The 26,812-nt window shown below is 46.1% G+C and overlaps 6 protein-coding genes across 6 annotated transcripts; 4 read left to right on the plus strand and 2 right to left on the minus strand.

Annotated features, from left to right (window-relative positions):
- Positions 1-6,546: 6,546 nt before the first annotated feature.
- Positions 6,547-8,939, plus strand: F4817DRAFT_337576 (putative salicylate hydroxylase). The gene is made up of 9 exons (XM_049303320.1): positions 6,547-6,884; positions 6,950-7,065; positions 7,133-7,725; positions 7,790-7,845; positions 7,896-7,959; positions 8,030-8,129; positions 8,191-8,422; positions 8,515-8,557; positions 8,609-8,939. The coding sequence occupies exons 2-9, from the start codon at positions 6,979-6,981 to the stop codon at positions 8,670-8,672; spliced, it is 1,239 nt and encodes a 412-aa protein (XP_049159180.1). The 5' UTR covers positions 6,547-6,884; positions 6,950-6,978; the 3' UTR covers positions 8,673-8,939.
- Positions 8,940-11,197: 2,258 nt separating this feature from the next.
- F4817DRAFT_365335 (uncharacterized protein) lies at positions 11,198-19,244 on the plus strand (the record flags this gene model as incomplete). The annotated part of the gene is made up of 5 exons (XM_049306854.1): positions 11,198-11,812; positions 11,875-12,978; positions 13,045-13,420; positions 13,506-18,083; positions 18,147-19,244. The coding sequence occupies 5 exons, from the start codon at positions 11,198-11,200 to the stop codon at positions 19,061-19,063; spliced, it is 7,590 nt and encodes a 2,529-aa protein (XP_049159181.1). The 3' UTR covers positions 19,064-19,244.
- Positions 19,245-19,996: 752 nt separating this feature from the next.
- Positions 19,997-20,974, minus strand: F4817DRAFT_315918 (uncharacterized protein; the record flags this gene model as incomplete). Its single annotated transcript, XM_049300597.1, has 1 exon — positions 19,997-20,974. The coding sequence occupies one exon, from the start codon at positions 20,972-20,974 to the stop codon at positions 19,997-19,999; it is 978 nt and encodes a 325-aa protein (XP_049159182.1).
- Positions 20,975-22,148: 1,174 nt separating this feature from the next.
- Positions 22,149-23,710, plus strand: F4817DRAFT_108461 (uncharacterized protein). Its single transcript, XM_049297440.1, has 2 exons — positions 22,149-22,402; positions 22,486-23,710. Exons 1-2 carry the CDS (start codon positions 22,352-22,354, stop codon positions 23,566-23,568), a joined length of 1,134 nt encoding a protein of 377 aa, XP_049159183.1. The 5' UTR covers positions 22,149-22,351; the 3' UTR covers positions 23,569-23,710.
- F4817DRAFT_108453 (peptidyl-tRNA hydrolase) lies at positions 23,711-24,559 on the minus strand. The gene has a single exon (XM_049297439.1). It carries the CDS (start codon positions 24,473-24,475, stop codon positions 23,852-23,854), a length of 624 nt encoding a protein of 207 aa, XP_049159184.1. The 5' UTR covers positions 24,476-24,559; the 3' UTR covers positions 23,711-23,851.
- Positions 24,560-24,669: 110 nt separating this feature from the next.
- F4817DRAFT_337589 (BAR domain-containing protein) lies at positions 24,670-26,410 on the plus strand. The gene is made up of 5 exons (XM_049303321.1): positions 24,670-25,039; positions 25,112-25,282; positions 25,346-25,493; positions 25,546-25,604; positions 25,657-26,410. Exons 1-5 carry the CDS (start codon positions 25,027-25,029, stop codon positions 26,049-26,051), a joined length of 786 nt encoding a protein of 261 aa, XP_049159185.1. The 5' UTR covers positions 24,670-25,026; the 3' UTR covers positions 26,052-26,410.
- The last annotated feature ends 402 nt before the right edge of the window (positions 26,411-26,812 follow it).

Here is a 26,812-nt window from a genome sequence, read left to right on the forward strand (position 1 = left end):
TGATATTGTCAATAGCTTTAAAAGTACGGGTTAGCAGCAAGTTCGAGGTCACGGTTGGGGCATAGCCTGGTAATAATTTATATGATAGAAGTAAAGCCATGTTTCGTAGTCGCTTAGAGACTTATGCTACGCTCAGGCGAGATAGGATGGAGTTGCTTAGGCTCCTATAGTTTCATTTTTAATGAAAACTGACTTGTGATGAGAAGTTACCCTTGAACATTTACCTGAGGAGGTACACGAATAAATATGTATAGTACTTGTAATTTCGGGAAGTATTCCGCCGTAAATCTGCATCAGATATTTATACCTGTTATGACCAGAAAAGAGTAAGACTCTAACTTAGAGACATATAGCTTACAGCAAAAGAAGTTGCGCAAAAATCAATGCGCTAAAATGACTCTATCATACCTATACTATCGTATAACTAACTGGTTCCTCAGCGGCCACATCGAGGTGAACTACCAAAGCCCGAAAGTTAGGATTTGTTGCAACAGCCTGTGCCAAGGATGCTGCCTTTTCCGCGGCTTGTATGTTTAAATTTGCTATAAGGAGTCCTTGAGCGCCTTCTTTGGCAAGTCCATCACAAGATCCTTTGCCACTACCTCCATCTTTCTTGATGTCACTAGGTGAGCAATTATTACAATAGAAATGAGTCGAGTTGCTTACCTCTGCCAGTTACCAAGCTATGCCCAGCGATTTCCATGTTTATGTGACTAGAATTCACTTTACAATAAGGCGTAGGGAAGAATAAGAGTGACGAGAAGATAGAACTCCGAAATAGTGAATGCTGCCCAGTTTAACGGTTGGTACGATCAAGTTGGTTGGAGCCTGCAATGGACAAATAATCAGTTGGTTTAACAGAGATTCACTCTCCCTTTGTCACGAGGTGGAACGAAACAGCATGGAAACAACTTCGTTGTTCCGCAAGGAATTCTAAACTACCTATAAAGATCTCTCGTCTATACATACTGAACAGTTCTTTTGTTCTAGATGTCTCATCTAGAATCCTAACACCCTAATAGCAATGAAGTATATACAACGCAATAAAAAACGGTTACGTTACATCTCTACACAGTTATTTAAATTAAAAATAACTTCATTGTTCAGCCGATGGTTAATTAGCGTATATATTTCAGTATTATCTTCATTATTTTATTAATCACCGAATACCACACAGCACAACAATTAACAACTTACTACATTATCGCAGATATATTAAAAAATCCCAACCTTCTCCTAAATTCTTTGCCAGGAAAACATGTGTTCAACAAAGGGTAACGTCGGCCACATGGCCCAACTTGTCAACTCTAGGGACAAGATCTACTCGTGCGCATGCAGAATTTGCAATTGCATCGATAAAGTAGTCAGCGTAGGCGATTTGTGCGGCTATTGCGTAGTCAGTCACGCCTAAGTTAGGAACATGATATTCGATATTATCTTTATAAGATAAATATTCTCTTCTCTCAAGATTACATAGATATAATTTTTCAAGTAGTTATTTTTAATTGAGTCACGTAATCCTAAAGAATCGGCATAGGATACCACTACTTGTGAAAAATGTCACTTGGTTTATTCTTAGTCAACTTCGATGTCACTATTGTTCATACTACTCGAGTGTTTATCATAAATAACCTCAACGGTTCTAGTCGAAGCAGCTGGGTGGTTACAGCTTGCCTCCTTACTTATACGGGTAATAGTCCCAACTAGATGTATATAGTGTGGTACCTGTTTAAAGAAAGATTGCACTGTGGGCGAAACTCGGTGATATGTCTAAGAACTTTAGTACTTTCAGCGTTAGGTGTATTATTCTAGTACCCTTGCACTACAATGTCGTCTCTATCGCGGAGTTAAATTGGAAGGCAGAAAGTAACTATATTGGTCTGAGAACTACCTATACCTAAGCACCTGCCTAGGAATGGTTGAGGGATATCTAGGTATGTAGGTGACTATAGAGCATTGACTTCCGGCACTGTGAATAGGCTCGTCAAATTGAAATGTTTGTAGGAACTCTAAACTAACTATAAAGGTCTTTCGTCTAACTATACATATTGAACAGGTCCTTTGTTCTAGATGTCTCATCTAGAATCCTGACAAAACTAGCAATCTCTCACAAGTCCTGGTAAATGCTTCCTCGATCACCAAAAAATGGATCTCTCAGTAGCTCGAGAATGTGGCACTCTCTCGGCTTAGCAAGCTTCCTGAGCAGACTACCTGGCTCGACAATCTCGAAATTAAGAAAGCGCCTCGGCAGCCGTACAATTACAACACCTCGATATCCTCATTGAACGGGCCTACGACGTGGGCGTTGAGGTTTCCGTGGTTCGACGTTTTAGCACCAAGTCTGACATCCAAAATGGTCTATCGAAACTGAACAGATTTGGGGATCTGGCAAGGCAGAAAAAGCAACGAAATGAGCACCTAAATAAGAGAGGACGGAAAGAATGGGGACGCTTGAGTATAGACGACCCTTAGTTGCATGAGGAATATTGATGAATGCATTTCTTATGGTCTGAGTGTATGACCTTCACTATTGAGGTCGTCTGTCTTGGTTTCTAATGGTCTGCGACCAATTATTCTACATTAATTGATCTATGCATGAGTGACATTTGCCACTGTTAGAGATTGCCTTCTAAGTCCCTAAACCATCCAGAGCATCAGAACTTGAAGAAACTTCAAGGATGAGTTTATCGAGATCATTCAAACAACCGCTAAAGATGTTTACGATATAACTCATTAATAGTGCCTAGGTGCTCTGTTAAAAGGCTATAAAGCCGGGAATGCAATCTTCCTCGCGAAACGGCCAGCATTGTAATTGTCTAGGTACCTAAGATAATGTAAACGTCGGAATACCGATAGAGTTAAGGTTTAGGCACTATAGCAAGACAAGGCTTTACTTAGTTATCACAAGGTGGAGCAAGAAGTATGGAAACAACTTCGTTATTCCTCGCGGAACCCTAAGCTAAATATCGGAACCTGTGGCTACCAATACCGAAGATAACCTTTGTTTTAGATGTCTCATCTAGAATCTTAACAATACGAGCGAGTAAGTCTATTGGTGTGTTACGAGCTAATGGATAAGGAATATGATTATGGCTTGAAGAGCCTATTTGTATGGATTCCTCATGTGGTTGATACCGAGAATATCTATCATAACTTTGGTGTGATATGCATGAAGGATAGGTAGATATATATCAGGCCGAAGTAAACGCTCTTGTGTTGGGCTAGGGGAACTAGAAGGGGGTGTTGAGAATTTCAAGGGAAAGAACACGGCCTAAGCTAAGTCAGTAGAGAAAGAACAGAAAATGGGGGTTCGAGTTTCTACCTTAGTACTCCGATTATTCGGCAAAAGAGTTACTTGAAATTTCACAACTATTGCCTTACTACATATTCTATTAATATTGTCTACAAGATACCTGTTTTCGACGACGAGCAGCTCGTCTTAGTATGCAAATCGCATAGCAGTTCTCAACGTTTGATACAGGATCATACGATTTATCAAGCGTTGTACGGGTACGCGTGAAGGAGGAAACCTATTGGAGGAAGTGAGTTTATCGTTCCCATGCATCTTGCATGTGCTGGCAACATCACTAGTGCATTAGTGACACCTCCGCTAAAGCAGTTGCGATATCGCTCGCGATATATGACGGCTGAGTGCGTTTAGATATCCGACGGTATGGAATGGCGTATGGCCACTTACATGTACATTACATCTCCAATAGAAGAGATTTCAGATGTTGACGATTATGTGGCAATGTGCTTATTCAGACGAAGATTGGGTGTTAATAGGTTAATAGATGAACTGATGCAAGTTGGAAGGAGTTGGCTTACATATTAGATGAAGTAGGAGAGGATCAGCATTTCGACTTCAATGTCGTTGTTAAAAAACGAAACATGATCACAAGCAAGAAGTTACCGACTGTACAACACAAACACCCCTGTAGACTGCAGAGCCTAGCGTAGGAGTCTAGGGGTCTAGTAATACCTTAGTCAGATCCACTTACCAAGGGCTATGCTCGAACTGCGCAAAGGGGTTGCATTAGCGTGGGGTTTAAACTAGTGGGGCTCAAATGACGGTCCTGATGAGTCTAAGATAACTTTAATCTTGTATAACTAGGTAGTTAGCCTAATCTTATAAGATCTATACGTAACCTTCAATAGGTACGCTACGTATAGTACCCCTTATATCATGTGACCATGACAGTGCGGCATACTCGAGCCGATAGGGCTGGTAGCCTGAGCGTTTGATTTAAGTCGCGAGGTCTAGTCGTATCCGAAGCAGTCTGTTGTTGTACATATGGAAGAACCCCACGAAATTGTTGGTATGGTTACATTAACTAGATCCTTGTCTGTGCGCATTATATGTGATAGATCTGATTGAGATCGAGAGAGTGACATTCGTACTACACGCCAGCCGAGGCTAATGACATGATGACCTCTTAAGTTATAAACGCATATATTTAATGACTTAGCTTAGGATGGTCGTTAACCATTATAATTACATGCAGCTAATGATATGCTATTCGTTTATATACGGGATATATAAGGGTGCTTACCGGCTATTAATTTACCTCATGCATGCAATGTCCTGCGCTGTGGGTAGGAGTAAAGAGGATACCCATGACGATGTAAAAAGCATGATCCGTTCTGCGTTAGACGAACTAGATGCCTACCTCGAAACTGATATGCTATTAACATTTTAGGGTTGCAATAGCCTTGTACCTACGAAAAATCTTGCGAGCAGATTATAATCCTCGATATACCGTCTTAGTGTCTCGAGTTATAGACGATCGATACGGCTGGATTAGTCGCCATGCTAACAAGTTAGTCCTTATGCGTCTTCAAATCCCGTCATCTTATACCAAACCAACCACCAATCATAGCCTTCTAGAACGAACCAAGTTCCTAAGAAGGGTAAGCCGATCGTGATGCAGTTCCCGCCACCGGGCTAAAGTACGATACATAAGAGAATACCCTTGCCTTCTCTGCATGGGATTTCAAGGTTGCTATGCCTATAGTCCCGGTGGTCGCCTCGTCCGGCTAATGTGATTAAGGACAAGAACGATAACACGCAGGAGGTTGAGAAAGCTAGTTGCCGTCGAAGCCTACGAAACTACCTAGAACTAGACCCGGCATAATGACAAAAGCAATAACCACCTTCCTGAATATCTGTGTCTTAACCTGGATTTGAAGTCAACTTTCCGGATGATCTTTTCCCAAATGGTGTTCTTATCCCGAACTTCGCCTCTATACACCTTGTTTCTGTGAAGGAATCGCATACTAATACCTGGAAACATAAGATACCTAAATGCATCTACAAGCACGCAATTCGGCCTTAGTAGTTTGAACGGTTATGTAGCTAACGATGCGCCCCATCGTCCAGGGATCGATCCGTTTACCCACTATCGTGAACTGCCTTTTGAGGTACCGGGATTCCCCACTCGCGATAGCGGATACACTAGTGACACTCCCAACCCATCGGCGGATAACCCAACATTATCTAGTCGTCAGGATCTCGTTTCCCCAGGGGGTAGGATGGATCCGAGGGCGCCAGCTTCCTAGCACTCTGCCTGGCTTAGGACATGGAAGACTTGCTGTGCCGGGCCCACTAGCGACTAGGTCCGCCGTCGAGTCCGACTGGCTTATGACCCTTGAACAGTTTGACATAGTATTGCCAGGACTAAATTCAAGATAATGAGAGAACGAAACGAAAACATTTTCTCTAATCTATCATATGGATATTCCTTCTTATCTTCCTGTTCGAGATGGTGGATAAAACTTCCACTAAGCCAGCACTTCGTGGGAAGCGAAGAGGTCGTGAGATTGACTCCTGGAGGCCTCTGAATGTCGAGCAGCATTGATCTAGACCGTAGCTAGGTAATATTTAGCATCAGCCGCTACGGCAACGTGAGCAATACTGCCAGATCCCACGTCAGCACATTAACTAACAGGACGATAGGATCACAATAACCATTTTATCGCATTTTCCTTACCTCCGAAAACTCTTCAAACACACAAGAAGGTACCCAGGCACTCTCCTGGATAATGCAGCTTATTTTGCATGGTCATAAGTCAGGTGTTTAGAGGCGTATATAAAGCCTCTATAAACCCTATAGTCGACATAGGTTGACGAGTTGAACTCGGATAAATAATATTCCCTTTGAAGGCTTGCGTTACATTAGAGGCATAATTTTACTTGACCCATTTGCGTGGATAGAGGAATGGGCGAAAAGCGCTCCTACATGTATTATATGTAGTTTTACGCTGGCTAAGCCAACCAATTGTCTTCCTCTTACGCTAGAATACGCTAGAATCTCAACCCTAGCATCATAGAGCCAACCTCGGTAACCATCCGGAGTGCGTTTACAAGGTAGGCTAATAACCTGTACAAAGAGGTAGGTAACATAGCACCACACCGTCACAACAAAACGCGAAGTTGCAAATGGGGGCCAGGCCGTATTGAGAAGGACCCGGCATTTCAGCGGCATGCCAACCGATAGAACTAGATAAACGAGCGAATAGAAATCGTAGATCTAATCCACAGGGTGACTTGAACACACCATGTACATCGTGTACTTTCATGACTTCTGAAATCCTACTTTCTGCGAGACAACCCTCCTCACTATTCATCACAGGGATGCATGAAACGTCAATCCTTCGTTCCAAAATTTAACGATGTAAGGTAGCTAGATGCCTATTCAGTATGGGAAGCGACCGACGTCGGTTGAGAAGTGGTATGATACATCTTCTAAAATGATCATCTCTGTATTATGATCAGTTCTGCTCACATATGCGATATCATAATTTCAGGATTTTAAGATATAGATACACATAAGTCTTAACGGTGTTCCCAGGATACCTCATTTCTTAGTAATGAGATAGTCTGAGTAATACAACAGATGTAATAAAACCTAGATGATCGCGCTAATTTATCTTTTTCGGAAATGTCTAGGTGTCAAAGGCATCCTCTACGTACTCAAAATGCCTCTCCAAGTGCTTATTGTTGGCGCCGGCATCAGCGGTCTATGTACTGCTGTCGCACTTCAGCAAGCCGGCCACTCTGTGAAGGTAGGATGAGATTTCTACTTACCAACGACCTTGAGTTAGGTCTATCAGAAGTGCCAACAGAATATAGGTCTTAGAGAAGTCTCGGTTTGCCGCCGAAGCGGGTGCTGCAATTCTCGTAACCCCTAATGGGGCGCGCGTGCTATCTCGCCTGGGTTTCGATTTCGCGAAGGCTCGAGCTGATGATATGACCTGCTTCGAGGTATTGAATGGTGTCACGCTAGAACCCCTTCACCGTGCGGATTTAATCAATGCTCGCGAGGAATTTGGGGCGCCCCTCTATACAGTGCATCGTGTAGACTTGCACAACGAACTTTTGCGTCTAACCTCCACTCTGGATCTTGAATTGGCATCGAAAGTGGTAGCAGCTAATGCCGAAGAAGGCTTTGTTATACTCGAGGATGGAACACGGCATTACGCGGACCTCATCGTCGGTGCTGACGGACTACATTCCGTTTTGAGGGGCGTAGTGCTAGGCGACGAAAAAGCGGCGAGATCTACCCCCTCAGGATTAAGTGCATTCCGGTTTATGATACCAACATCTGACCTACAGGATGATCCACACTTTCGTGAGCTGCAGGAAGTAAAAGGGAGAGGCAACAGTATTTTAGCAGATACGACCTCTCAGATAGAACGACATATGGTGTGGTATACTTGTCGAAAGTAAGCTTCCCGAATGTGTAAGAAAAACTAAAGTCTAAAGAATATGTACCTGACATTCACACAGCGGGCAAGTCCAGAATTTCGCGGGTATCCATGGAAGTACTCACGGCGACGACGCGGGTAAGTAGAAATATACATTATTAAATGCTCTTATACTAAAATCTGTTAAGATTTAAAATCTCTCATGCTAAGAGAGTTTGGCCATTACCACCCTAGTATAGCTCGTATCATCAAGTAAGTGTTCGGTTTCCCATCTGGGTGTAAATTATGAAAGTTGAAAAACCTAATGAGATACTGAATTTAGCGTGGCTCCAAACGTCACCGACTGGCCTCTTTCCTATCATGATCCGCTTCCAATTTGGCATCGAGGGAAATTCGTGCTAATAGGGGACGCAGCTCATCCAGTGTGTAACAGCCCATATCCTTTTTCCTCTATTTGGCGAGGCTCACATCAGGGTACTACAGATGCTCCCGTTTGGCGCACAGGGGGCAAATCAGGCCATAGAAGATGCCGGGGCTTTAGGTGCACTTTTCGGTAATAGAGAGTCAGTAGCAGATGTGTCCAGTCGTCTCGTTACGTTCGAACAAGTCCGTAGACTTCGCGCATCAAGAGTTCAATCACTATCCAGAGTCCGCCTCGGCAAGGAGAAAGAGGTTGAGGATCGAGTTCGTTGTTATGCTGACCCTCTAGGCTCCGGTATGTATTTTCATTGCCTCCCAATTAGGCCACTCTCTATATTTACTTTTCATGCCCTCATTGTGATATTCGATGGTGACTGACCTTACTAGATGTACCGACTTCGTTCTCCGCACGTTTGAAGCATGATTACACGTAAGTTCGACCAAAGTTGCTATATTATAAGACATGAACTCACTCCCCTAGCGTTGACGTATTCGAAGTATGCAAAGAGGCGTTAGCTCTGGAAAGACGAGAGGATAAGAACTGATTAGTAATACTTGTTGTCACCCTCACTATCGCTCTAATACATTATTAGTTTATGAGGTCTACAAGGGCATACAAGGGTTTACAAATAACCTGTTTTTAGAAACAAAATATGTATCTGTGACACTGTTATAGAATATATTGTAGTAGAATAGGTATTGATATTCAGTCATTGTATTCAAATTAAAATAATGGCCGACTGGGTCAAGATGGCACAGCACATATTCTGGTATGGATGAAATGAAAACCCGCTTTTCGCAAAACGAAGGGGGGATTGTCTAATCTGAGGTCCAGACTTCGCAGATTTGATCCGAACATCCATGCTTAATATATTAGAGTTCCGAGCTAGTCAACTAGCCTTGCAAAAGTACCGGATACATCCATGCCCAATCAAATATCAACCCAAAAATACTGTATCTCAATTCCAGTTGGTGGAAATGGATCCTTACACTGACAATTTGACGCTACCTCACGCTTAAAGATAAAGATAAAACGCCCATGAACGTTTACCACTACTTTGGTCTGGCACATTATTCAACATGTAGAGAGAGTGAGTATGAGATTATTCTCCATCTATGTACTACGGGGCCGGTTGCACAGACGATAGCGGGGCATTATGACAGGTAAAGTTAAAGTTTGTAGCTAACGGGCCGGCCCGGAATGATCCACCTATCAAAAGTCATAACGCGCTAAAAAATACCCTAAGAAAGGGCGGACTGACTCCTATTAAACTTGTATTAAAGTTTAAATAATCATGCCAATAACGTATGCTCCATTATCATGAATCTTATGAAGTTGGAAGTTCATGGAGGTCAGCATTTAACCATCCGAATCTTTCTGCGATCCTGATCCAAAGTTACCACATGTATGGCAAGCTAGCGATGCAGGACTTGGTATGCAGGACTTGGTATGCAGGACTTGGTATGCAGGACTTGGTAGCATTATATGCAAATCGCGAGCGCATCAAACATTACAACATCAGAAGTTCCGGCACGGAGTTTCTAGATTCCAAAGCAGGACTACTCAAACATTCTCGGGGGGATTTACCAAGGAACATATCCTAAAAGCCATGTTCATGTGGTTAGCCGCATATGCAGAGTAACCCAGGTCACAGGAAAAATAAACTCAACAATAGAACTTTGCTGACCAACCGTGGAACTCTATGTCCCGAAGTGTGAACTTGACACATTTTATACTCCACAAAAATTGCCTTGCCTTATAAGGAAGGCCCCTTATTGCTTGGGGCATCAACATTTTTGGTAATTTCGACTTATTTATGTGTCACTCTTCGGACCATGCCCGTGTATTTGGTTAGACATTGGTGATGTTATATGTTATATGAGAATTATAAAAGAAAAAGCTAATAAATTAAACCTTAGAAGCTAAATCCTTCTGACTCCGTGTGCTTGGCATACATTGTCTATCTTATATCCAATCTCGATCTACTCTTGGTAGGTATAGAATAACTTGTCAGGAATAAAACCTGTCGTGAATGTGAAACTGTTACTTATACTACCTAGTTAACTTATAACTTTCTATCACTATCGAAGGCTTCAGGTAACAATTTTGCCCCATTGTCACCTTTTCTTTTTAGTGTAGGCCGTACGCCAAGGATCATAGAGATCGTTGATGTGCCCAGCAATGGGTCATCTTAAACCCTAGACACGATTACCCATCATGCAATAATGCTTGCATTAGCCTTGAGAAAATCAGCTCGGAACCTTCCATTCGCGATATTACGGGGATTAAAGTGATTTTCGCCCCTGTAAAAGTCTCACCCGTAAGCCTTATGGTTGTACTCCAGGGGTTAGCATGCTAGATAAGGAAAGTGCAGAGAAAAAATGTAGGCATGGCATGACTATCCTGGTCCGGCGCGTGCACAAGTAGGAAAATGGGGGTCGCTGGTAGTCCTATGCGCTAAATAGTCAAACTCCTAGGGTAGTAGATGTATTACTACTACTCCGATAAGCCTTCTTTAAGACTATACCAAAGAGGAAATAGCCAAAGATGAAAAGCCGTCAACGAATAGCACGGGTATGCATAGCCAACGGACTAAACAAGTAGACGAACCAAACAAAGCCTAGAGATTGTCTTATACCAGGTACCTAATTCATTCATTGATTTTTTGAAGAACCGCGGAACGATATGATCTCGGCAAGGGTGATGACGATAAGTATATTGCCTTGTTAGCCATGTTTTTCTTACGAACCATAAATTGGTTATACGGATGTTGATCATCTAGGAAGTACCGCCTCCCACGTAGGAGCGACCTATCGTGTAAACATGATGTCCAAGTTTGTGAGCCCGCCGTCTTTATAAACACATGCCCCGACCCCTAAAACGTATCCAGCGCCTAAAAATACATCTCAACACGGCACCCGCATGAATCAACTTCATGATCGAGACGCAATAACAATATTGCTTAACATAATATACTTGAAGGCTCACTTACTTATAGAGCGTGTCGTGGCCTTGAAAGATCTTCTCTCATCTCGTGTAGTAGCGCCATCAGATATCAATCTTTGAGAAATGTATGCAGCCGCCACAAATTCGGCCGCGAACACCCTCTTATTGTTCGGGCCTCAGATCCCTCGGCTCGTACCGTCCCGTCTTAGAGACCTTCGGAAGGCAATCCTGGAGGATCCTAGTCTTGGATTCCTCGTTCAGATTGTAAAAGAGCTGCCCTCATTATGGGAGACTACGATTCAACTGAGCTCTCCCAACTTCAGGCGTCTCACAAGAGCTAAGCAACAACTACGACAATTAGGGACATTCTTTGAGAATCAGAACGAAGAGGCACCCCGGTTAAGTGCCCCTTGCAACTTACTTCTCGCCCCATTAACTGTTGTTTCGCAAATTGCCGAATATCTCCGTCTAGGCCATAAAGGCACCGTGCAGGGATTCTGTATTGGATTCTTAGCTGCTACCGTTATAGCAAGCGCGCGGGATAGAGACGACTTAGAGAAGTGGACGGCTACCGCAATTCGCCTCGCGGTTTGTATTGGGGCCGTGGTAGACCTAGACGAACTAGAACGGTCGGATGGGGGTGAAGATTCTTCCCGGTCCAGCTCTACGTGGTCGGTTGGATGGACTTCGAGCATCGAAAAGGGGTATCTTGAAAGGACGCTGGCGTCTTTCCCCGAGGTAAGTTATGATATGGCTATCCCTTTATTTGACTTTCTTCCCTGGCTTATATGGCTTTTTAGGCATATATCTCCTGCGTGACCGATATTGACAGGGTCACGCTCACAATACCAGAGGGCCAATTTACGAGCTTCGCCAGACAACTCGCAGATGGCGGCTTGTCCGCTAAACCAGTTGGCCTTTCCGGCCGATATCACACGACTAGTCTGGATAGGACTGAGATCGCTCAACAATTAAAGTTGCTATTTCAGCATAATGAAAACTTCCAGTTCCCGGCAGCTGAACAGCTGACCGTGCCCCTGAGATCTACTCTGGACACGGAGATTATCACGAAAGGGGCACTTCATGAAATTGCTCTAGACTGCATCCTAGTGGATGTATGTAGGTGGTATGAAACAGTTCAAGCAACACTGGATGCATGGGATAGTCAACCAGTTAAAATAATACCCATTGGCAGCAGCCCAGGGGCCGTGCCTCGATCTCTCAAATTAGCTACCGATACCCCCACTAACGAATACTTGGACCAGTCTCCATTATCAGAAACAAGCTCGCCTTCCAGCGGCATAACCACCGGCAACTTGGCTACTGGTCAGACGACCCCGAGCGGTTCTCTACCTCCGACGGCCGTGGGCACAGCTCAGCCCATCGCCGTCATTGGCATGGCGTGTCGATACGCGCAATCCGATTCTCTTGAAGACTTCTGGTCCTTGATCAACTCTGGTAGAAATGCAACCACGCCTGTACCTGAAAATCGGTTCAAGTCCTCGGACTTGTGGCGCAATCCTAAAGGTCCTTTCTTTGGTAACTTCCTACAGGATGCCGATGCATTTGACCATCGCTTCTTCGGCATGTCTGCTCGCGAAGCCGCATCAATGGACCCCCAACAGAGGCTGCTACTCCAGGTATCATACGAAGCCATGGAATCGGCCGGGTACGCGGATGGATCAGAGTCACCACATCGCCCTGTGGGATGTTATATCGGCGCGGGTTACGTCGAATACGAGGACAATATAGCATCGGAAGACGCAACCGCGTTCTCAGCTACTGGAGCTATAAGAGCATTCATCAGCGGTAGAGTCAGCCACCATTTTGGTTGGACTGGCCCCTCTGTTGTATTCGATACAGCATGCTCTTCGTCCGCCGTTGCTATTCATCATGCTTGTAAGGTAAGTATATCCACGCACTGTACACGCAGAGTTACAGGTTACTAACCACACTTTTTGAATCAATAGGCTCTTCAAACAAACGACTGCTCCGTCGCCATTGCTGGAGGTGTCAATGTAATCACAAGCTCTACTTTCTATCAGAACTTGGCAGCTGCCTCTTTCTTAAACACGACAGGTGCCTCGCGGGCTTTTGATGCCCAGGCAAATGGATACTGTCGTGGTGAGGGTGCCGGTGTGTTAGTCCTCAAGCCTTTAGCACAGGCTATAGCTGATAACGACCACATCCTTGGCACTATCACGGGGACAGCAGTCAACCAAAACTCGAGCTGCAGTCCTATCACTGTACCAGACTCACAGTCGCAAAGCGATCTATACCTCCAAGCCCTCGCCGGAGGTGGGGTGTTGCCTTCAGAGGTCTCCTATGTAGAGGCTCATGGAACGGGTAAGCTGAAATATCCCGGCCCCTGACTTATACAATATCCATCGCATATTCGTTCGAAACTACGCTGACGAAGGGTAAATTCTAGGAACCCCTGTGGGCGATCCTATTGAATGTGCTAGTATACGAAGCGCATTCGGTAGCCCAAATCGTACACAAGAGCTTGTGATAGGGTCGGTAAAGGATGTGATCGGTCATACCGAAGCCGCATCAGGAGTGGCGGGAGTCATCAAGACGCTACTTATGATGCAGTACGGCATAATTCCTAAGCAGCCCAACTTTACTCGTCTCAACCCAAAGATTCCCGCCTTGGAGCCGGACAAGATGGCAATTGCCACACAGGCTCGCCCGTGGTACGCAAGCACATGGAGGGCGGCCCTGATTAACAACTACGGGGCGGCCGGAAGCAATGCCGCTATCGTTGTTCGTGAGTATCGCCACAGCTCGGCGACTGAAGATGTTATCAATCAATTGCCAGAAAATGAGAAGATTGAATATCCAATATTCATTTCGGCGAAGACAACAGAAAGTGTTCGTGCATACAGCGCCGCATTAAAAACATTCCTGGACCGAAACCCCTCGATTAAACTAAGCGATGTGGCGTATAATCTGGCTCGCAAGCAGAATCGAACGCTCGAATATGCTTCAACGTCGACTGCCGCGAGCCTTCCCGCCCTCCGGCAAGACCTAGAAGCCATTGCCTCTGGCTCACGTTCTGTGTCGCAGAGGAGTATAGACAAGAAAAAGAAGACAGCTGCGGCACAGTGGCCAGCACCAGTAGTGCTTTGTTTCGGCGGCCAGACAGGCCGTAGCATCTACCTTTCACGGGATCTCGTCCAGAATACACCGTTTTTGCGAGTTCATCTCGAAAGCTGTAACGAGGTTTGCCAGAGTCTAGGCTTGTCGTCGTTCTTCCCGCGCATATTCGATCCGACCCCTGTAGATGATCTGGTCTTCCTGCATGCCATGTTATTCTCAGTGCAATATGCGAGTGCTCAGGCCTGGCTGGACGCTGGGCTGCAAATAAGTACTTTGGTAGGTCACAGCTTTGGCCAACTAACAGCGCTTGTCGTGGCCGGTAGCCTAGATCTTACCGATGGCCTCCGCCTGGTTACAGGCCGGGCTCGCTTGATGGAGAAACTTTGGGGCGCGGACCCCGGCGTCATGCTGGCGATTGAGGGCGACACGGAGCGCCTTGGCGGCCTGCTCAAGAAAATTGCTGAAAAGCAATCCGTCGACGTGGCCTGCTACAACGGCCCGCGCAATATCGTACTCGCTGGTGATGCGGCAGCAGTAGATGCGGCCGAGAAGGTCTGTCGGGAAACGCCGGGCCTAAAGACGGTTCGACTGGCTAACAGCCATGCGTATCACTCTCGCCTTGCTGATCCCATTCTGGATGACCTCCAAGCCTTAGCCTCAACCCTTACCTGGAGAAAGCCATCAATTCGCCTAGAGACGTGCTCGCCCAACCAGAGTTGGTCCAGCATTGATGCTGCTAAGATTGCGAGCCACACCCGTGAACCCGTCTATTTCGGCGAGGCTGTCCAAAGGATTGCCAACCAAAATCCGTCATCCGTCTGGCTCGAGGCCGGTTCGGTATCCCCAATTATTGGCATGGTACGTCGCGCACTACCAGCCGCACGAGGCAGTGAAAAAGACGTGTTTCTATCGATTGACTTAGGCAAAGGCAACCCTTGGAGTAGTCTTGCTAGGGCTGCTTCTGGGCTTTGGGGAGCTGGGTCAAACGTAGACTTTTGGGCCTTCCATGGCACACAAACGGATCAGTATAAGTGGTTGGATCTACCCCCGTACCAATTCGCCAAGACAAAGCATTGGATACAATTCCGACCCTATGGACCACAGGCTGCGATTGAGACGCCACCGCCTATTACGAGTCTACCGGAATTAGTACGAAGACTCGGAGATGTGGACGGAGAAGCTATATTCGCTGTGGATGCCTCGCACGAGATATTCGAGCTAAGCGTCAAAGGCCACGCGGTTGTTGGTCAGAGCCTATGTCCGGCAGGTTTATATTTCGAGTTGGCCATCCGGGCCGCGAAAGCACTCCAAGGTGCCGAGGCGAAGAGCAGCTCTAAAGTTCCCCAAATAGAGAATATGCATATCCTTTCGCCCTTAGGACTAAAACCCAATGGATCTCTTCGCATTAGCCTTAAACAGGAAAGTAACAGTACGAAATGGTCATTCCGCTTCTTCTCTTCTCCTGAAGCTGGGGACCGACCTGCACCACCAACTCAACACACCAACCACGCCCAAGGTACTATAGCCCTACTCGACGCAGCCGTAGCGTCCTCCCGCTTCCAATCCCTCGGGCGCTTGCTAGGAAGATCGCGTTATGACCAAATTGCTTCATCTCCCGAAGCGAACCGACTTGCCGGTGATATATTGTATAAAATATTCAGCCGTGTCGTCAACTATGCTCCATACTATAAGGGGGTCCGTAATACGATCGCTTTTAATGGAGAAGTCGTCGGTGACGTAGTTATGCCACACCGTCCCGAAGCAGATCGTCTTGCTTCTGCTCTCTCCGATCCCCTAGCTGTCGATAATTTCTTGCAGGTTGCGGGCATTCATGTAAATTGCCTTCAGGAAGGCGGCGGCGATGACGATGTCTCTGTGTGCAACGCCATTGGAGAAGTACTATGGAGCGAGTCGTTACTACAGTCAGTTAGCCAAGATACACCTTCCAAGAACCGGACGTGGAGAGTATATTCCAACATGGAGGCCAAGGGCAAGAACACGCTCGTGAACGACGTATTTGTCCTAGATCCCACAACAGGTTCCATTGTCCTAGCCTTCTTGGGCGCCGAATTTACTCAGGTATCCCTCACATCACTACGGAGGGTCCTGTCTAAGATAAACGGAAACATAATCACTCCTGCACCATCTAAATCCTCCTCGCTTCCATCGACCACAAATAACGTCTTTGCGGATGCCGTCCTGACTCAGCAGCTACAGCTTCCTCTTAACGACATAACGCGACATGATGATCATTCCACGACGACGACCAAACACGATAATGGTGCTGCTCCCTCTGCCGCTTCTGGGGTCAACCAATCGGTCCGCAAAATGCTGAGCGACATCTTCGGAATGAGCATCGAAGAGGTTCAACCGGACGCCGACCTAGCTGACTTAGGTGTTGACTCGCTAATGATTACAGAGATATCTAGCGAGATTCAGAAACACTTTGGGGTGACTCTGTCTATTGACGACCTACAGGACCTGACTGATGTCCAGTCCTTAATCCGGATTCTAGGAGGGGAGTCATCTACCCCTACTCCTACTCCTGTAGTACAAAGCCAAAATGAAGTAACACATGACCATGAAGAGGATGACGAAGAAAAAGAAGAGTCTAACGATGACGGGGGCATCGCAGCTGTTGCTAATGACTGGCTCTCTGCAAACAGAAACACTTTCGATGAGGACGCGCAGGAGCACGACCTCATAGGTTTCCGCAAAGCCGTGTACCCGTTCCAGGCACAACTAGTCGTCGCGTACACCGTCGAAGCATTCGCCGACCTGGGCTGTGATATACGTACGCTTCGCGCTGGAGAACGTCTATCCGACTTTAAATACCTGCCGAAACACGAGAAGCTCGTAGCCCAAATGCACAGGGTTCTGGAAGACGCGAATTTAATTACGCTTAAAGACGGTAGGGCCATTAGGACGGATCAGTTGGTGACCCGTGCATCGTCTCAGGAGTTGCATAGCGCCATCATTGAAAAATTTCCCGAATATGCAATTGAACACCAACTCCTGCGCAACACCGGCGCCCGGCTTGCGGATTGCCTTACAGGCCGGCTGGACCCTCTGGCCGTTATGTTCGGCGATGCCGAAGCGCGCAAGTTAATGGGAGATGTGTACGCTACCGCACCCCTATTTCGAGCCGCCACATCATTCCTTTCGCGTTTTTTGTCCAGCGTGTGTGAGAAATTCCAGGGCAAGCGCGAGATCCGCATCCTCGAGCTCGGTGGTGGTACCGGCGGAACGACTAAAACTTTGGTTGATTTGTTTGAGAAGAGTGATGTGAAGCAAAGGATTGTATATACTTTCTCGGACGTCTCACGGTCACTAGTAGCTGCTGCCAAGCGGAGATTCGCCCAGTATCCTTTCATGGAATATGCGGTTATAGACATTGAAAAGGAGCCTCCCACTGACCTCCAGGGACGGTTCGACCTAATCATCTCAACTAATTGTATCCATGCGACTTCGAACCTTGTCCGGTCGTGTACCAACATTCGACATCTACTACGCGAAGACGGGTTGCTATGTCTCGTCGAGAACGAGGAAAATCTGTTTTGGTACGACCTTGTCTGGGGGCTGGTCGAAGGCTGGTGGCTGTTCGAAGACGATCGCACCCATGCCCTGATTCCTGCAGCGAGATGGAAAACGAAGCTCCAGGCGTCGGGTTTCCAATGGGTTGACTGGTCGGCGGGTTCTAGCGAGGAAAGTAAAATCTTACGCATCATAGCGGCATCGCCATCTGCCCAGCTTTCGAGTCCCGCGGTTAATGGTTCGGAGCAGGAGCTAGAGATATTTCCCGAGACGCAGGAGACAGTAATATTCAAGCATGCTGGATCCCTACCATTACAAGCCGACATATACTACCCACCAACACTACAGACCGGTAGCGATGCGCGACCTGTTGGTAAGAACCACTAGCTAGCCCTTTTACTCGTACCTTTTCTTTACTGACTACAAAGAAATTTAGCTTTAATGGTACATGGCGGAGGTCACGTAATGCTATCAAGAAAAGACATACGTCCGAAGCAAACCCAGATCTTGCTAGACGCCGGCTTCGTTCCTGTTAGTGTCGACTATCGTCTCTGTCCGGAGACCACCTTGGAAGAGGGCCCCATAACAGATGTTCGTGACGCTTTAGGATGGGTGCGCAACACATTACCATCCCTCGCTAGAAAGCGATCCGACGTTCGAATTAATGGCGATCGCGTAGTCGCAGTCGGCTGGTCAACTGGAGGTACCCTAGCCCTGAGCCTAGGCTGGAGCGCTCCGAGCACATGCCTACAGCCGCCACAGGCCATCTTAGCCTTCTACTGCCCCACCGACTACGAAGATAAATCCTGGTCGCGAGAGAATAAGCCTTACGGAGACGCGGTCATGACAGAAACATACAACTTATTAGACGGGGTAGAAGACTCGCCAATAACGGCATATAATCCCCCTACAGGATCACGAGCGGCAGGCGGATGGATGGCTAAGAACGACGCTCGCTCGCGTATTGTCCTCCACATGAACTGGCACGGACAGACAGTGCCAGTCCTAGTCCACGGCCTAAAGAAGAACGCACAACAGAACGGAACGCCACAGCTCCCAACACCCACGCCCACTCAGGTCCAAGCCATCAGCCCACTAGCACACATTCGAAATGGCAGCTATCGCACGCCTACGTTCTTGGTGCACCCGTACGAAGATGATCTGATCCCTTGGCAGCAAGCTCAGCGCACAGCCGATGAACTGTGCAGCCAGGGCATTGATTCAGAATTAAGACTTATAAACAATGCTGCGCATTTGTTTGATATGTATCGCAGCCATGAAGGGAATGAAGAGGCCGTTCGGGCCATTAATGATGGTTATGCTTTCTTATCTCGTCACGCTCGCGGTACTTAGATGATTTTAGATGTATTGTATGATTTAAACAAGGTGATGGACTTAAAGTTGAGCAATATGTTAAGAGTATAGCATGTAGCGGCTGTTTCATAGGACGAATGTCTCTTACCAATGAAATTTGCCCGACTTTTAGGAGGGTTATAGTGTTCGTACGGCTAAAAAACCACTAGTTGATCGATGCTCAGCTTCAACTTATACGCCCAACCCGTGGGGTAGATGACGTGTGTGGGGTTACTGGAATAGGCATCTGGCTAGGGCACTGCGAGCGTTCATTGGTCGCCCTATAGGTGGTAGCACAGGACTAAGTTCGCACAACTACATCGCCGTAGGCATACTATATCCGACTTAGCCGAAGCCATTCGGTCATCTAGTAATGTAACTACCTAACTAATCCAGTAACTTCGAATAACATCATATATGCTTAAGCAGAGATGGAAAGGATCGTGCCCGACGTGCATCATATTATAATCTACGTAGAATCAACAGTAGCTAGGTATAAACATGTCACCCAAACTGTTCTAATGCTTTAAGCATCTGCCAGATGTAGGTAGCCTAGTAAACAGGCGAAAAGGAATTCAATGGTCTGAATAGACTTAAATCAAGTCGTCCCAAATTGTCGGGATTTTTTTTTTTGCCGGGATTAGAAGATGATTTCAGGAGTCAAATGTTGGAGCAATGCGCAAGATAACACTGATAGGAGATATTAACAAATATGGTAAGTAAAATATAGATAATTAGGCGTTCATCAACCAGCAAAAATATATTACAATATAGTGTAATCCCGCGATAAAAGTGACCGAGGCCAACAGCAGTGTATATAGAGTACAGAAATAAGTAACCGGACTTCATCATAAGCCCTTTATCCAGTAGGAGGACTAGCTCATGTACAATTATCCCCGAAGCCATTGTCTTATATCTCTTTCCTGCATATGGTCACCATTCCACGTCGTCGGGGTTGTTAGGGCCCCATGTCCCGGACTGTTCTTCAGTGTTCTCCGGCTCAAGAGGGCCATTAACCGTCTCATCGGTACTGTATGAAGATTGGTCTGGACAGGAATCATCGACGTTGAGCTCATAGCGGAGTGGAGATGGCAAACCACGGGATAGACCGGGATAATTGCCGCGACCCTCCTGTGCCCGACTTTGGTTCCAATCCCTGTGCTCTTCATATCTGCGTTTTTCCATCTTTTTGTGACGCTTCACAGTTTTAATGAGCATGTGGAAAAACCCTTCCGTCTTGTTAAACAGTTCACTGGCGACGACGTTCAGCCTGTTGATATAGTCGGGACCGTTTAGCTCGCGTCTCTGTTCCTCGAGTTTGGCTATTTCTAAGAACTTTCTTTGAAAGGCCAAGTGTCTGATAACAATCTCGGTGCAATTGTCGATGGAGTTGGCCTGGCATAAGACATCTATCATGTCGAGCAATCCGCCTATATCATTTTTGTTTCGGAGCAGATCATGTTCTAGCCAGAAATTTACTATTGGCGATGTGACTATCCGAAGAGCATTCTTCCCCGATCTGAAGTGTGCTTCATGTTGCTTCCAGGGCCACTTGTCGACTGAATTATCCCATAACTCCCATGTGTTCCTAGTGGATTCGAAAGGTGGCCTCGATTCTTCCCGGGACGATGGAGAGGGACGGCGAGGGGACACCTCTACTGAACTTCGCGACGTTTCTGATCCATGTGCTTCACTACCAAGCTCGCTGGTCTGGCTTGATGGAGTTTTGGATGGGGTATGTGAAAAAGAAGTGCTGCTATTCGGAGACGGTTGCGGCCTCAAGCTCGACTCAATCTTCAGCGCGTTCTCTGGTCTAATACGAAGGTAGAGCTTAACCCGGGCTTCTTGTAATGCTTCCTGTGCCTTCCGCTTTTTAGCTTGTTCAGATGTCACTTCCCCCTGGAAATCCATAGCGGCGTGTGCTTAGATGCCTAGGTATAACTTTTAAAGCTGGGTTTTGATTAAAAAACTAATTATAAAACCCACAGTCTCCCTATCTATCAAAGTTAGAATGGTAAATATCGGTTACGTCGTCAGTCTAGAATAGGTGTCGTCAAGTCGATAGACTACCTAGATAGTCGGAATATAGAGATAATAATAGGTACCTACAAGTATAAATGGCGTTGGTTAGTACCTAATGGTTGGGTAGTGAACGTGACTTTATTGTCGCCCGAGGACGAAAACCAGTTCCGCGCAGGCGATCCTATCCCAAGCTTCAAATATCTAGCTGATACTGGTTACCTAATGCAAATGTATCTACATGGAAAGTGAGTCAAGCATACCTTGATACACAATGAGTCGCTAGGAATTCAAATGGGTGCACTCCTTAGGGGGGATAAGGACAAGGGTGGTGAATGTAAGTTTACCAGAGAGTCATCAAGCGTTGGCGTGCCAGTGTGAGGTGTCCGCTGACACTAACTGTTCCACACAAAACTAGTATCTTGCGCTGCGACTTCTGTAGCAAATCATGCGAAGCAACAGATGTAACAATTGCAAAATCTTGATACGAATTTCCTTACGTTAGGTACTTATCTAATGACAGGCTGTGGAAGGACAATGTACTTCTATGGTCACTGCTCCTTCCAGTTGGCGATTCCTTAAATGTCGTCGGATAGAAAGTGTGCATAGCTTTGGTCGAATACAGTTATAGTGGCTAGCTCTAATATTTATCGTAAACTTGCGATAATGGTCTTTGCGGATGCGATTTAAAGTGCCTACCTCCAAGTAGTTTGTTGTTATTAAATCTAATAAAGCTACATGTATACCCTCAACTAGTCCTTTGCCGTAATTCTATTGAGAATATAATTATTGAGAATATAATGCTTGAGTTTACCAAAGGTCAATAGCTTTGTATCAATGCTAATAAAGCAGAGGGAGTGGAAAAGCTGTTTAGCTTTAGATTGATGTCAACTAACTGATAGATAGGTACGTAAATACCTAAGTGATCAAATGAATTCTATTATTGCATGTAAGACTGATCTCGAACACTCAACCCCTTTTCACTACTATATGTAAATAGACTCTATTCATTAGGTACCTCCCTTAGGAGGTACATAGGTACCTTGGCTATCTATAAGGTACATGTAGCAGACAAGGGTTACCGTCCTTTGCTAGTTTAAGCTTACTAATTCCGTGATGTTACGCGATCGGAGTGATTGTTCGCCCGCTATTTCTACAACGCCCACTTCGAGTGCTGGTTGCATATAAAAGGTAAGTACGGTAATTTCACATTTCATCAATACGTATCCTGAATACACCAATCTTAGGCGGAGCAAGCGTAATATTACAATGGAACCTGGAAGATTAAAGCAGCTAGAACAGGCCGAAGAAGAACTGCGCGTGAGAGACGAATGCCCCTATTATATTGCTCATCCTTGTATAGTATCTTAGTATCCTAGAAACCACGGCTAATGTAGGTCTAGCGACGGCGTGAACGCGGCAAGATTGCGCAGCGCGCATTTCGGAAGCGCCAGAGCAACACGTCACGAGATAAGCGCAACGAGACCCAGAGGTTAAAAGAGGCCATCTCAAAAATTGTCCGGGTAGCCCGACATGACGATCGCCCCGAGCTGGTCAAAGCGATCCAGGAAGCTGCTGGAGTGACCGGGTTAGACGAACATGTTGTTGCCGAACTTTGCGATGAGGGAGGCAATCAAACAAGGCGCATTACGAAGCCGTCACAACCATCACCTAGCTCGAGGGATCTTTTATCCACGAACACAGTGTCATCGACTGGGTTGGGTACCAATACGCAAGGAATACCTCCCAGTATTGGTGCTCGGTCGGGTTGGATCTTGAAGTCTCGGGACTCGACTCCGCTTGGAAGAGGAACCGACATAGGATGGATGAGTACAAGATTGGACTATGGGTTGTGGTTTGACACATCTCGATTCATACGGGTAGACAAACCCCCTTCGGACATCATTCCATATCTCGGAAAGGGGATGAGCACCTTCGCCGGTCGGCTATTCTGGGCTTGCGGCGAGCTTCTACTAGAACAGTGCCGGAGGGCCGAGTTATACGCACATACAAATCCGCGGGTAGCAAGGGAAGCCAGGGAAGTAATCTGGAATATGGTCCAGCACTCACCGCCTTTACACAACGTACGATATATCATAGCATTGGCGGAAGCACGTCGCGAATTCCGCGACCGTGGTTATATTGAAGGGGACAATCCTGCTGGTGAAATTGATTCGGCATTCATTCTGCAGGAACAAGTCATGAACGACTATAAATCAAAGGGCCAGGACACCACTGGGTGGTTATCTCCGATGGCTGTCGAGCTAGAGCTTCGCAGATGCCTAAGCCTCGAATCATCTAGGCAACTCGATCGGGTGCTACAAATCTGGGATTCGAACCAAGTAGAGGGCCCTCTACTAGATATGATACAATCGCTTATATGGAAACTGGCGGCAAGTTATATTTGCTTTGGGGATGGACCTCGCTGGCGTGTCGACCGTGTCTTGGCCTTGTTCAGTGGAAGTGTCCAGAATGCACATGTATGAAAAGAATCTAACCTAAGAATTTCATTCTTGAGTACCAACAACTCGGGAATATTACGGAAGTTGTCCGAGGCAAACCCGACAACTTCTGACAATCCAGCATGGGAATCTAGAGTGCGAAGATGAACCGCGGAAGAATACAACCCGCATCCTGGACGCTGAAATTCGAAGGCCCTGGGATAAGAAGTATATTCGCACGAATCTTTGTGGTCTACGCACTTATCTGCTGCTTCTTCGGATGGAGTCCGGAATAATAAATCGGCATTCTCGACTATAGGCGAGAAATTCAGGGCTTTACAGCCGCTTTACTGTGCTCCCGTTCCCAACCTTCCTGTATTTCGTGCAAACATTCAAGCACTCTTGGACCAACCTCAGAGTCAATGACATCCTTTTGGTATCTGGTCAATTTCTTCAGCACATAGTCGGAGACAGATGTGTGGTCTCTAGCATCGGGTCGGCCGATACCAATCGATATGCGTGACCAGTATGCGCCGGGGAAGTTCGCAGGTTTTATGCTCGCGTTGACACTTTTAACACCATTGTGCCCTCGATGGCTCGCGTTCCACTTTCGAATTTTAACGTGGCCCAGATCTTCCTCTAAATCATCGTGAACCAATACGAGACTTAGTTCGGATGGTTTTAGCTGGTGATATTGTAGCGTCTCCTTCCAAGTTTTGGCAAGCCAAGGACCTGAAATATTCATCTGGGTTGGGCTCTGCAATATGGTATATGTATAGCCTGTTGAGGCCAAACAGGATTTTCCGCCATATCGTTCGGATGTAAATGGTGGTTGGGTTGGACTAAGTAGCCTTTGCAGTGAAGCAAGTGCAAAATGGCCGGCAGAGTGGAGGCATTCGTAATATGGTGCTTGATTGCCTAGGCTGACAATCAAGAAACGAGGATTGAACATATTCTGGACCAATCAGGCCCTCCTTTTTGAGCAAAGGAAATGTTGAAGGAATTGATGTAGAATGTAGAACTTCTCATAACCAGGCGAAAATAAGTAAAGTGGACACAAGTCTAGATTCAGCTCAGCCACTGATAGGTAGCGGGGTACCAAAGTACAGTGTGTACCTAGTGGACCTGCCTAAGTCCTAAAATCAGGTACCTGACGCAACCAGTAGACCGGGTGCCGACTAGCCGTATCTTGTGGCGCAGTTAATTCGCTGACGTAGGATGGATTCAGGTTCCCATCATGAATGATTGAATTCTATGGATGTACAAATGCTCAGCCACGACAGCCTGCGATCAATTGTCACCTAAACCAACCAAACCATCCTACAAACACGATTCGGATTCGTCAATCCTTCTTCAATTCTACCTCACCTTTAATATCAAATCGACAACTCCCAAACAATTCTAATTCTCCTACCATCTAGACCACAATTGCATATCTAAATTCTGACTATTCGTTATCGCCAATACAAATAGTACAGAGCAGAACGAAGCAAAGTCGCAAGCATGTCGTGGGCAGGTATGAACCTCCGATTATATCAGGCATTAAGTTATAGCGGAATCCATTGTTTCTAACTTATCCCTCTCATAGGATTCAAGAAAAATGTCAATCGTGCAACGACCCAGGTGATGATGAAGACGGGCCATGTCGAAAAGACAAACGATCGTGACTACGAAGTCGAGGAGCGACGATTTCGGACAATGGAAGCTGCTTCGCTACGTCTTCAGAAGGAAGCGAGAGGATATTTGGATTCGATACGAGGTGAGCGGAGAGTCTTTGAAACCGAGAGTGCGAAGTGGGCGGTATACTAAGAATATTTCGTAGCGATGACTGCCTCTCAAATGCGCATAGCCGAGACGATAGATGCCTTCTATGGTGATGCCGGAGCTAAGGACGGTGTTAGCAGAAGCTACAAACAAGCCGTGGAAGATTTAGATACAGAAACCATAAAAGCGCTGGACGGTCCGTACAGGTACAGGTCTGACGAGATGCGACACTGAGAGCACTGAGTTAACATCTGCTAGAACAACAGTACTAGAGCCTATCACTAGGTTCTGTGCATATTTCCCTGACGTCAATGAATGTAGGGTCTTCATTTCGTCCTTGCTCGTATTCACCGCTAACACCGCATCTAGGTATCAAGAAGCGTGGCCACAAACTGCTCGATTACGATGCGCTACGAGCGAAAGTCAAGAAATTAGCCGAGAAGCCCGATAAGGATGTAACAAAACTTCCACGCACAGAGAAGGAGATGGAGATCGCCAAGGCTGCCTACGAACAACTCAACGAACAGCTATCCACTGAGCTACCTCAGCTTATCGACCTTCGAGTACCCTACCTCGACCCCAGCTTCGAAGCCCTCGTCAAGATCCAACTCCGATTCTGTGCTGAGGCTTATAGTAGAATGGCTCAAGTTCAACAGTACTTGGATGCGGACACTAGGGAGCAGTACGCCCAAGGTCAACTGGACTCGAGAGTGGAGCAAGTATTGCAAGAGATTCGGGAACTCAGCATCAGCGGCACAGTATAAGAACCTCATTACTGTTAGGTACAAATACGCGGAGTTAGACGAAAAAAAAGAGGCTTTCATTAGGCGCGGTGCTTCTGGTCTGGGCTGGCATTTTCATAGGTAGGGCACTCTTAGGACAAGCCGCGGCACGATTCACGGGTTCATGTTAGATACCGAGCAGGACGACGGGCTTGCGAATAGCAGCCGAGTATTTTCTGAAAGTAGATTTGGTTTCTGCGTCTTCGAGGAGATGATACGCTCTGTGTTCCTTACTCAATATTACATTAGGATACCACATGTCGACCTTGTATTTCTATGGTTCCCTTCAATCGCAAGTCTTTTAGTTAGTATGGGAAATATACGTCAGTGTAAATGTTTAATCCGAGGGTGTCCCTCATCTTTAGATTATTCTCATCCTAAAGGTTGTGTAATTGTTCGTATCTTTATGAGGAAATGATATTGCATTGGGGAGTAAAGCCTTTATGTCTTTAAGCGTAAGCGTTTCGTTGAGGCTTATATGAAAGGGCAGGTTCAATGTAATGCAATGCCAGACAGATGTTAGGGGGCGGACTTCAACTATAACATGGTAACTCGTGTTGTAATACCAAAACGGCGGGCAATAGGTACCTACCTATACAGTTAACATAATGAACTGGCATGGGATAACAATAAATCCTGCATATGTTCTGGTTATTATAAATATTTTCTACATATTTTGGATATTCTCAATATACAGATTTTAGGCACAAGTGTACCTTGTCAATTTGGCAGCCTCTAGTTAA

Source organism: Daldinia loculata, assembly GCF_022478755.1.
Source record: "Daldinia loculata strain CBS 113971 unplaced genomic scaffold F4817scaffold_24, whole genome shotgun sequence".
Taxonomy (NCBI): Eukaryota; Fungi; Ascomycota; class Sordariomycetes; order Xylariales; family Hypoxylaceae; genus Daldinia; species Daldinia loculata.